Raw genomic sequence first — 11,543 nt, 5'->3', positions numbered from 1 at the left:
CTTCAAGGCTGTGTCGAAAACTAATGTTTTATTGTAAGAGGGGAGATTTCTTCCTATCATTGTAAACAGAGGAACAGCTAGACTCTGTCATGTAATGTAACCAGTGATAGATTGGTTAGACCTTTCACACTCTCATTTTGTTGAAGTTGAAATACAAGGATGTCTAGTTTCACCGCATCACATTGGGCCGGTATCAACTAGTGGTTTATTGTAGTAAAACTCTGAAGAGGAGTTGGACTGCTCGATCCTTTCGCATGCCGTGGTTGGTTCTGTTGTTCTGATACAACCATAAAATGAGGAAAAAAGTTGCCAGCCTTGAACTTCTTCACATCATTGATATGTAGTCTAGCCGATTTTGGTACACCTGATACGACACTCTCCTTGCTCTGCTTGGCAGTGCTGTCATTTTAAAAAAACTCGACAGTCTTGACATATTATAAATTTAATCTTAAGATGACTGAAATGCTTCTACCACACCTGTTGATTCCAGGTTCATAATCTGAAATGTCTCTACCACACCTGTTGACTCCAGATTCATAATCTGAAATGCTTCTACCACACCTGTTGACTCCAGGTTGATAATCTGAAATGCTTCTACCACACCTGTTGACTCCAGGTTGATAATCTGAAATGCTTCTACCACACCTGTTGACACCAGGTTGATAATCTGAAATGTCTCTACCACACCTGTTGACACCAGGTTGATAATCTGAAATGTCTCTACCACACCTGTTGACACCAGATTGATAATCTGAAATGTCTACCACACCTGTTGACACCAGGTTCATAATCTGAAATGTCTCTACCACACCTGTTGACTCCAGATTCATAATCTGAAATGCTTCTACCACACCTGTTGACTCCAGGTTGATAATCTGAAATGCTTCTACCACACCTGTTGACTCCAGGTTGATAATCTGAAATGCTTCTACCACACCTGTTGACACCAGGTTGATAATCTGAAATGTCTCTACCACACCTGTTGACACCAGGTTGATAATCTGAAATGTCTCTACCACACCTGTTGACACCAGGTTGATAATCTGAAATGTCTCTACCACACCTGTTGACACCAGATTGATAATCTGAAATGTCTACCACACCTGTTGACACCAGGTTGATAATCTGAAATGTCTCTACCACACCTGTTGACTCCAGGTTGATTATCTGAAATGTCTCTACTACACCTGTTGACTCCAGGTTGATAATCTGAAATGCTTCTACCGCACCTGTTGACTCTAGGTTCATAATAAATTTTATTATACTTTGACTGAGTGACTAGCTGCATACATTTGAACACGCAACATGTAGGTAGTCTGGTAGTGGCAAATAGACGGTATTAATGCCTTTTTGCTACACATCCCACTTATTTACTCATCCCAAGTCCCTCACTCTATACTTAAGCAACTGTATGCATACACAAGTCATAGATAAGTTTATCAGACTTTTTTAAGTAAGAATTTCTGCGATATAAACATTGCAATGTGGCATACATGTATATCAACCATATACAACTGTATATACATTAGTACATGTAGATTAACCATATTCAACTATATATATATATATATACATGTATGTATTTTGACCATATACAACTGTATATACAGTATATATATATATACAGTATGAAGTTGTGGTCTTTATATATACTAGCTGTACCACCCGGCGTTGCCTGGGTAATAAAAAAGTCTTTGGACAGAAAATTGATTTGTCCTTAACATATAACAACATTTACCATTCTAACTTTCAAACTATATACCATGAGAGAAGTGTTTTCTGTAGTTGAAATAAATTAGGAGAGAAAATAAGAACAACTTCTGAGAATACATGTATTTAATAGATTCCAAGATGAGAAAAACTTGGGTAAATTCGGAGATATACTTCGGTAAAGTATGTTTTCAACATTTTACACTATAAGCTGTACTGTATACTGCATACTATTAATTGAAACCGATATATATAGATCGTGTTTAATTTTAATAAAATGTTTTATATTTATGATCATGGAAAAAGAAAGCAAAAGTAAACATTTCGTACGTTTGGCTTTTACAACATCTAAAGCATTAAAGGTTAAAATACAATACTAAAAATTGCAAAAATAGATAATGAAATAGCAAAGAAATGCAACAGATAGTTAAATCAAAAATCGAAGAAAATATAAATAGCAATGGCCTGTTTACTTTACATCTTTACAGGAGACTCATCCTCCAAACAATTTAGGGTAACTCGACCGGAAGGGTTAACCCCCTAGCAAATTTCTTCGGTAGAGGAGACTTCGTCCCACACGGTTTCTCCCTTTTTGTAAAGAATTTACGAAGCGTGAAATGCTTATTCATTTCCAAGCGTGTCCAGAGCTTTGCTAATTGCAATGCGCATGCTTCAGTTTAGTCGAGAACCGAATTATTTATGTTCAAGCTCCGAGGCAAACAAATATCAAACCTTTGGTGAAAAACCTAAGGCTAAAATAATTAGCACGCGCGTGCTATATACTTTATATGAAAACGTCTCTGATCGTTATGGCGTTCTAGCTCAGTGGTAGAACATCCGGATTAAACGCTCGTTGATTAAAATATCGTCAAGAGTTCAAATCCATCATACTGAAGAAAACCAAGACTTTAAGATCTATAGCTGGAAAACCGACAGACACGCAACATACGACAACACACGGACATACTTTGAGAAATATATGTATAGATAATAGTTATGAAGAACACAATGGAAAAACCAGTGTTGTCACATTTCAGGTTTTTTTGTAGTTATTGCTATCTACCTGTAGTTTGGGCACTGAAAAATTGGAAAAACCAGCGTTTGCCAATAGAAATCTGCGTTTAAATTATATGTTTAAATGAATAAACAGGAGATGTCCAAGTAGTAATATGGAAAAATCGGCTAAGTTCAACAGCCAACCATGTTTAATGTTGCTAAGCTAGCAGAAACGATCGATGCGTAACGCATGCTTGCTCGTTAAATTATGATGGCATCTAGAGATAGATCTGAGTATTCAGAATTAACTGAAAAGCCTAGAAAACAAAAAACGATGGTAGTGCACAAGAAAAGGCTAAAAGTACAAAATGTTTCTAGCCACACAACATGAAAAAATTGTTTAGGCAAACGGTATAAATGCTTTGAAATTGTGTGTACAGCTGACAGGCAGAAATTGTTCACTGATTTTAATCAAATTTACACTACAAAGAATCAACAAGACGCTTATTTATCATTGCTAATAACTGTGTGGAAAGGAAAAGGAGAAGGCCCCGTTGAAAGTCACATAGGTCCCGAAGTACTGGAGTTAGATTTGTTCTGTGATGGATGTGCTAGACAAAACAAAGATTACATACTCATTCATTACTTTCCTTGGCTTGTGCATAAGAGAAGAAAGATTTAACAGGAACACAATAAGCTATCCAATGCGTGGACATTCTTACACAAAATATGATCGAGATATGAATGCGGTGAATTGCAAGTTAGATGTAGATCTGCTGTCTGACTAGGTAAAGTTGTTTCAAAATGCTAGCAAACATCCTAAACCTTCGATTCATCTCGACAGCTCGAAGTTCTTCAACTACACAAAATATCTTAAACAGATGTGCCAGACAATTTGCACAATGAAATTAGGCCAATACATTTAGTGTTTTATAGAGAACTACCTGCATTACCCATCTACGGGAACAGATTCACGCACAGCAAGAATTTTATAGAGAGTTGTCTTTCATACTAGAAAACAACTCCAAATATGCATTTTCCTCATTTGTTGCCCTGGTCAGAGTATGCATACACATATGCAGTCTAGAGCTGGAACGAGTAGCTCGTCCGGTCTTGACCCACCGGGTCAGAGGTGCCTGGGTCGGGCCAACTGACCCTTGGGTCTTCCTTTACAAAGACACGGGTAGGTTTATGGCTAAACGAAAGCGATTGTATATCGCTTTTTAAGTGCGATTGAAATAGAGTCGCGCATAGTCCTAGCGCGGAAGGGCCAGGCAAAATAAAACAAGGTGAGTCAATACTATATTTTTACGTCTGCAACAATAGTCTTTGGACTATAGGTTTTTACGACGTTTTTAGCAAGAAATAATCAACATGTCGGTGGTCTGGGAGTTCATGAAGAAGCCAGTCACGAAAGGGAAAGACCAAGTTATTTGTACAATATGGTAAAGCAAGTTAAGCTATGAAGAAGGGTCCACCTCAATACTATTGAGGCATTTACAACGAAGGCATCCTGAGGAACTTAAAAGCGCGTCTAAGAACCTAGCGTCTAATTGTTTTTAATTTGAGTTTCTTTCACCAATGCCATAAGTTTTAGGGAAGTGATGGATTTTTGCTTTCTACTACGCTGGGTTATCTATTTCTATATTTGTAAAGTATTTCTTAACTAATCTCTTCTTGTTGATGATAATAGCAGAGTTGAAAATAAAATCTGTAATAAAAACACTTTAGCCGAAGTCATGCCATTAATCTATCACCCATTGAATAGCATTGATTCACCAATGTCTAGCCATAAATCGTAGATTGCATCTATAAACCAAGCCACAAAATATAATGATTGGTGTGATAATGGGTTCTTTTACCTTAGGTTATTGATGTCACAACATCAGGCTGTAATAGAACTATCTCTTAACCTTAAATGAATAAAAGTTCACGCGTGCTGACCCCGGCCCGACTCGATCTTGGCCCTCATTGCTGACCCTGAGTCTGACCCGACCCTGCATCCCTTGGTCTCGTTCCAGCTCTAATGCAGTCATGCATATCAATAATGTTGGGAAGAACAATGGAAATCTGCAATGTGTTTCACAGCTAGATGTGTGTAAAATCTAGTAAATATTCTAGATTCATGCCTCTAGATTCATGCATCCGTTCATACCCATCAATATTTGCAGTTGACGATCGCGCCCTTTTGCCGCAAAGTCCCCGACTCGGCTGACCAGTCTTTACTCGCCTCGCAGTTGACAATCGCACGCTTGCACTCGCCTCGCAATTAATCGCTTTGCAATCGCCTCGCAATCAACCGCCTCGCCCTCTATCAATTTGCAGTCAATCGCCTCGCAGTCAAGCGCCTCGTACCCAACTCGCAATCAATTGCCTAACACTCAATCGCTGTGTGTTTTACAGCTAGTCTACAATGCATCAGTCTCAAACCACTCAAATTGGAGTTGTCCTATTTTTGTACAGAGAACTGATAATGAAATTGACATTGCTAGGTAAACCACAGGTGTCCTTTAGCGGGGATATTGCTGAAGCCGAGACCGGGCCGTAGTCTACACACACAAAAAAACAACAAAGGTCCACGTAGTTCTGAGCAAAAACAAAAGTATCCATCCAAATATCTCACCAATCCGATGAGCAGCACACACAAAAACTAAACCAATCGACAGCGCCACCCATCATGTCAAAATATTCCAAGTTTCAAGTCATGTCTTGCACAACTCACCTTATGGTTTGTCAAAACTTGTCCCAAAAGTCCTTATTAATTTGAGACTGTCCAATATCCGTTTTAGAAATTGTCGCCGCTAGCCTAGCCTAACGTTCTGATTCAACATCTTAGTAACTATCGGGGCATTGCTGAGTGCTCTCGATCTTTTTGAGTCCCTCTCAAGTTTTGTTTACAATAGTGTTACCCCGATTTTGATTGGTTCTTGCATGCTTAAGATTCAAAAAGATCAGGAGCACTCAGCATTGCTCCGATAGTTACTAAGATGTTGAATCAGGACGTTAGGCTAGGATAGCGGCAACCATTTCTAAAACGGATATTGGACAGTCTCAAATTAATAGGGACTTTGGGACAAGTTTTGATAAACCATAAGGTGAGTTGTGTAAGACATGACTTGAAACTTGGAATATTTTGACATGATGGATGGCGCTGTCGATTGGTTTAGTTTTTGGGTGTGCTGCTCATCGGATTGGTGAGATATTTGGATGGATACTTTTGTTTTTGCTCAGAACTACGTGGACCTTTGTTGTTTTTTGTGTGTGTAGACTACGGCCCGGTCTCGGCTTCGGCAATATCCCCGCTAAAGGACACCTGTGAGGTAAACTGAAGTTCTTCAAACTGGCAGATTGAAAATTTTTGCATCTTTCAAGAAATTCTACAAAATATTTTGCTATTGCCAGCATTTATTTAATGGAGACTTCTACATGCTAAAAACACTAATCATGGCCCACCAGTTTTTCGTCTACAGCCTGTGTTTTGACATGGTATATACAAACAGTGCTGCAGTAATGTGGTTGTGTTAATAAAGTTTGTATGTATAACAGCACAGATAGTATGATGTCAAGGCAGATACAGCATTGGCACCTTACAATAATAACGCCAATATGATAGCCTTTTTATGAGATACAATGAGGAAAACGAATGCATGAAAATATATATTCAGTGTATATTGAAAAATATGTTAGTAAATGCTGCATGTGGATAATATGTAGGTATAGCAGAACATGAAGAACATAGCATGACATAACAATAACATAATGTTAATTCAATGCAGGCATGACATAACAATAACACAATGTTAATTCAACGCAACACTTGTGGATAGGCAACAATTTTTGTTTTTCGGTCAGGTGTATGAAGAGTTTGCGGCTTGTGACCACTTTTGAGCAGACAACATACAGCAAGCCATGGCTAAAGCAGGGTGACAGTAAGTCGATACCTGCTGCTCTTTTTCTTCTCACTGTCGCCTATTGCAACGCTCGGAGTACCCGTGCAAGTTCGGTAGTACACGTAGCTGGAAAAAATAAAAGTAACTCAGCTGCGGAAGGAAATGTATGGCGCCTTGCAGTGCTTCGCATTGCGTGTTCGCAACTCGAATTGCTGTTTAAAGAACTCGGCCTGGGTTTTTGATGAACTCGAGTTTTGTTACGCAAAACTAACACGGGTTTGTAAAAAAGCAAAGTGAGTAGTTAGGGTGTCTCATTTACAGAAATTTAATAATAATAATAATTTAAATATATATACATATTTAAATTATATATATTGGTGATATTTGCGCATATTTATTTTTATAAATATAAAGAGACAAAAACAATTGTAGAATGTAAAAAAAAACTAGAAAGCAATCTATGTGGGAGCCGGGCCACTTCTTTTTTAAATGAAAAAAAAAGTTATCTCTCTTGAACCTGACAAGAAACTGAATGAACACCGAAAATAAACAAACATAGAAATTATGTCAACGACGTTTAATGATGCACCAAAAAAATTCCATATAAAAAATATAGCTAGAGAAAATGAAATGATGAGTTGTTTAGTATGGCGCCTTACAGTGCTTCGCGTTCCATGTTCTCAAGCCGAGTTGTTGAACTCGAGTTGCTGTTAAAAGAACTCGGCCTGGATTTTTGATGAACTCAAGTTGTGTAACTCAAGCTGTCCAACTCGAGTTATATTTACAAACTCGAGTTGGTAAATATAACTTGAGTTGTACAACTCGAGTTGCAAACTCAGGACACTATATAATTCGCCATTAGCTCTGGTTTTACAGTACATACATACATGGTTTAATTTCTATTAGCTAACGGGTGCCTATTGATGTATCATTGTTAATACAACCAGATCTACGGTTATGCTACCGTAATACCAATATATTGCACCTTACTTTTACAAACTCGCGTTGCGTGTTCACAACTCGAGATGTGCAACTCGATTTGTACAACTCGAGTTGTGAACACTCAACGCGAGGCACTGTAAGGTGCCATAGATATGAACATGTTTACTATCACAACCAGTGGCAAATGCAACGTTTTTAAGTAGTGGAGATGTGACAATTCATAGACAAAACAACATTGAGTTTTTAAGTAGTGGAGATGTGACAATTCTTAGAGAATACAACATTGAATGAGAAGTACATACCTTTTTGAAGAAGAAATTTAGTAGGCAATTTTTGAAGCGAAAACAATTGTCTAGGTGGCCTGAAAAGACAAACATTCACGTAACCTTCCGTTGGCAGTAAATATTAATTTACTACCCATTTACTAATTAAATTTAGAACTCATTAATTTATTTAATGAGTAGTAAACTTTATTTAATTTTATTGATTTATTTACTACTCATATTAATTTAGTTGGCTTCGTACGACCGAATCCAAAAAAGAAAAGACTGCTCCATAATTTATTTACTACTCATATTAATTCGGTTCGCTTTGTACGACCAAATCGAAAAAAGAAAAGACGGCTCTATAGGGCAGACAAACATTACTCACACACACCACACCCGCCTGCATACACACGCACGCACACACGTGTGTAGCATGAGTATATATATAAATTGTTTCCTCACCCCGGATACTCCGCATGGGTGGTAAATTCTGCTCTAACTCGGGTCTCCTACCAGAGACCTGGGAGTTTGAGCACTCGCCTCAAGATCTTAGCTGTTCCCAATAGCGCACTTTTCTGCAACTCACCTGAGTTGATTGTTGTTGGTATTTGGGCAAGCCACATTTTATGCGCCGGTGTTATTGCGCCCAGTGTCCCAATGACTACTGGGATTACAGTTGTTCTTACATTCCAGCATTTTTCAATCTCTTCTCCAAGAGGGAGATATTTCCCTACCTTTTCTTTTTCTTTGCTGGCTATATTATAGTCATTGGGTACTGCTATATCTATTATAGTAGCTCTTTTGTTCTCCTTGTCTACCACCACTACATCTGGTTGGTTTGCTAGGACATGCTTGTCAGTTCGAATGTAGAAGTCCCAGAGGATCTTAGCGCGGTCATTTTCATTGATCTTACCAGGAGCTTCCCACCAGTGTTGTGGTTTATTAAGGCCATACTCATCACATAGACTTCTATACACAACACCTGCGACATGATTATGCCGCTCAGTGTATGCATTTCCAGCTAGCTGTTTGCATCCACTGATGATGTGTTGGATGGTCTCAGGTGCATCTTTGCACAGTCTGCATCTAGGATCATCTCTAGTGTAATAGATTTTCATTTGGAGTTGCCTTGTTGGGAGCACTTGCTCCTGGGCTGCCATGATTAGCGACTCTGTATTGGCCATTAGGTTTTCTTTGTTCAGCCTCATATATGTCTGGTAAAGATCACCAACCTTAGATATTTGTTGGTGGTAAGCACCATGAAGAGGTTTAGTGTGCCAGTCAAGTTCCTCATCATCAGGGCGTAGGTCCGTTGTAAGAGCAGCCAATTGAAATTCAGCTAGCAACTTATCTGAAATGGCCATGGAGGCTGCATATGTTTTGATGCTTTGCTCCTCTTCTTTCACCATCTGCTGTACACTTTTGAGCCCCCTATCGCCATCTTTCCTATCAAGATACAATCTAGTAGTATCAGATTTTGGGTGAAGTGCTCCATACATGGTCAGCAGTTTACGAGTTGCTATATCTGTTTCTTAGATGGCTTCCTCAGTCCACTTTATTATGCCTGCTGGATATCTTATTACTGGCAGTGCGTAGGTATTTATTGCCATGACTTGGTTCTTGGCATTGAGCTGGCTCCGTAAGACCTGCCGAAGGCGTTTCTTGTATTCGGTAATGGCTTTGTGACGTACCTCGGCTTCGTGTTTGATGTTGCTTTGCATAATCCCCAAGTACTTGTACCCTTCTTCTATATCTTTGATGGTACCATTTGGCATTCTTAGGCCATCTGTGAGCATAGAATGGCCTTTCTTGAGAATTAGCCTTCCACATTTCTCAATACCGAAGGTCATTCCGATGTCCTTGCTGTATACCTGAGTGAGGTGGATTAGCGAATCAATGTCCCTTTCTTTGTTAGCATACAGCTTGATGTCATCCATGTAGAAGAGATGGTTAATCTTGGTGCCACTCTTAAACTGGTACCCATATTGAGTCTCCTCCAGCATATTGCTTAGAGGGTTTAGGCATATGCAGAAGAGCAGCGGTGATAAGGAGTCACCTTGATAGATGCCTTGCTTAATTTTTACACTCGTCACTTTTTGCCATTAGCCTCTAGTTCCGTCTTCCATTTGGTCATTGACATCTTGATGAATGCCACAAGAGCAGGGTGAACATTGTACATACTGAGGCACTCAAGTATCCAACTATGGGGAATTGAGTCATAGGCCTTTTTGTAGTCGATCCAAGCCATGGCAAGATTGGTTTGCCTTCTCCTGCTGTCTTGACAGACCGTCCGATCCACCAGTAACTGTTGTTTAGCTCCTCGGGTGTTGCGCTCAATTCCTTTCTGAGCACTGGTCATATAGGGACTCATGTGCTCTTCCAGTTTGTCTGCAACTATTCCTGAGAGCAGTTTCCAAGTGGTGGGCAAGCACGTTATTGGTCGATAGTTTTTGGGAATCGGCCCTTGCTTTGGATCTTTTATCAGAAGTACAGTTCATCCTTTGGTCAGCCTTTCTGGATGGTCATCTTGTTCTATTAGGCATTCCATCTGCTTAGCCATTCTAGTGTGAAGTGATGTCAATTTCTTCAACCAGAAGGCTTGAATCATGTCATGGCCAGGTGCTGCCCAGTTCTTCATACGCTGCACTCTGCACTTGATGTCCTCTTTGCTGATGGTGAGTCCTTGCTGAGCCACAGTGTGTTGATGGCTCTGTTTAAGTATATGTAAGTTTAAGTATATATATATATATACACATACATAGCATATATATATATATATATGTATATACACACATACATAGCATATATATATATATATATGTGTTACCTATATATCCACACATACATAGCATATATATATATATATATGTGCTATAAATATACTCTGCACTTGATGTCCTCTTTGCTGATGGTGAGTCCTTGCTGAGCCACAGTGTGTTGATGGCTCTGTTTAAGTATATGTAAGTTTAAGTATATATATATATAGATATATATATATATATATATAAATATATAGATATATATATATATATATATATATATACACATACATAGCATATATATATATATATATACACATACATAGCATATATATATATATATACACACATACATAGCATATATATATATATATATATATACATATATATATATATATATATACATATATATATATATATATATATACACACATACATAGCATATATATATGTGCTACCTATATATCCACACATACATAGCATATATATGTGCTATAAATATACATACATAGCATATATATACATGCTATATATACATACACAGCGTATATATACATAGCATATATAAACACTTGCTTCATGCTATATGAATGTGGTATATTGCCTATATTTACTTGAAACAGATTTGCGGTTATTGCACTAACAGATACGTGCTTTTTATACTTTATCTTATACATGTACTATAGCCACAAGATGATCTCAGCTACTTGCATTTAGATTGTCTATTTCCTAGTTCTAAATTCTGTATTAGCTAAAAAGAAATGATATTAGCGGTAAGAAATTGTTATTGACTAGCGCTGCAAGTATTACGTAAAATGACACTGAGCTGAGACCCTCATACAACAAAGCCACAGCGAAAGACAAATAGTGACATTAAATTTTCAAAAAATCTTGGCTAACAGGTCAGACGAAAACTAGTTGGGTAAGCAAAATAGTTTTTGTAACAAATGTACTGCACAAAAGCACACAAATAGCCCTGT

The 11,543-nt window shown here is 38.1% G+C and overlaps 1 protein-coding gene across 1 annotated transcript; it reads right to left on the bottom strand.

Moving 5' to 3' along the window:
• Window positions 1-197: 197 nt before the first annotated feature.
• On the bottom strand, window positions 198-1,248 carry LOC137407268 (uncharacterized). Its single transcript, XM_068093875.1, has 3 exons — window positions 1,146-1,248; window positions 520-1,063; window positions 198-399 (listed from the first exon to the last, which is right to left on the bottom strand). Exons 1-3 carry the CDS (start codon window positions 1,246-1,248, stop codon window positions 198-200), a joined length of 849 nt encoding a protein of 282 aa, XP_067949976.1.
• Between the last annotated feature and the right edge of the window lie 10,295 nt (window positions 1,249-11,543).

This window comes from Watersipora subatra, chromosome 10, assembly GCF_963576615.1.
Source record: "Watersipora subatra chromosome 10, tzWatSuba1.1, whole genome shotgun sequence".
Taxonomy (NCBI): Eukaryota; Metazoa; Bryozoa; class Gymnolaemata; order Cheilostomatida; family Watersiporidae; genus Watersipora; species Watersipora subatra.
The sequence above is the reverse complement of the archived record's forward strand: the minus strand, read 5'-3'. Positions and strand labels throughout refer to the sequence as shown.

Coding starts and splice junctions, on each gene's coding strand:
- LOC137407268 (XM_068093875.1), bottom strand. CDS start 1,248: ATGAACCTAGAGTCAACAGGTGCGGTAGAAGCATTTCAGATTATCAAC. Junction 1,064..1,145: donor AATCAACCTGGAGTCAACAG/GTGTGGTAGAGA, acceptor TGGTGTCAACAG/GTGTGGTAGAGACATTTCAG. Junction 400..519: donor TATGAATCTGGAGTCAACAG/GTGTGGTAGAGA, acceptor TTAAAATGACAG/CACTGCCAAGCAGAGCAAGG.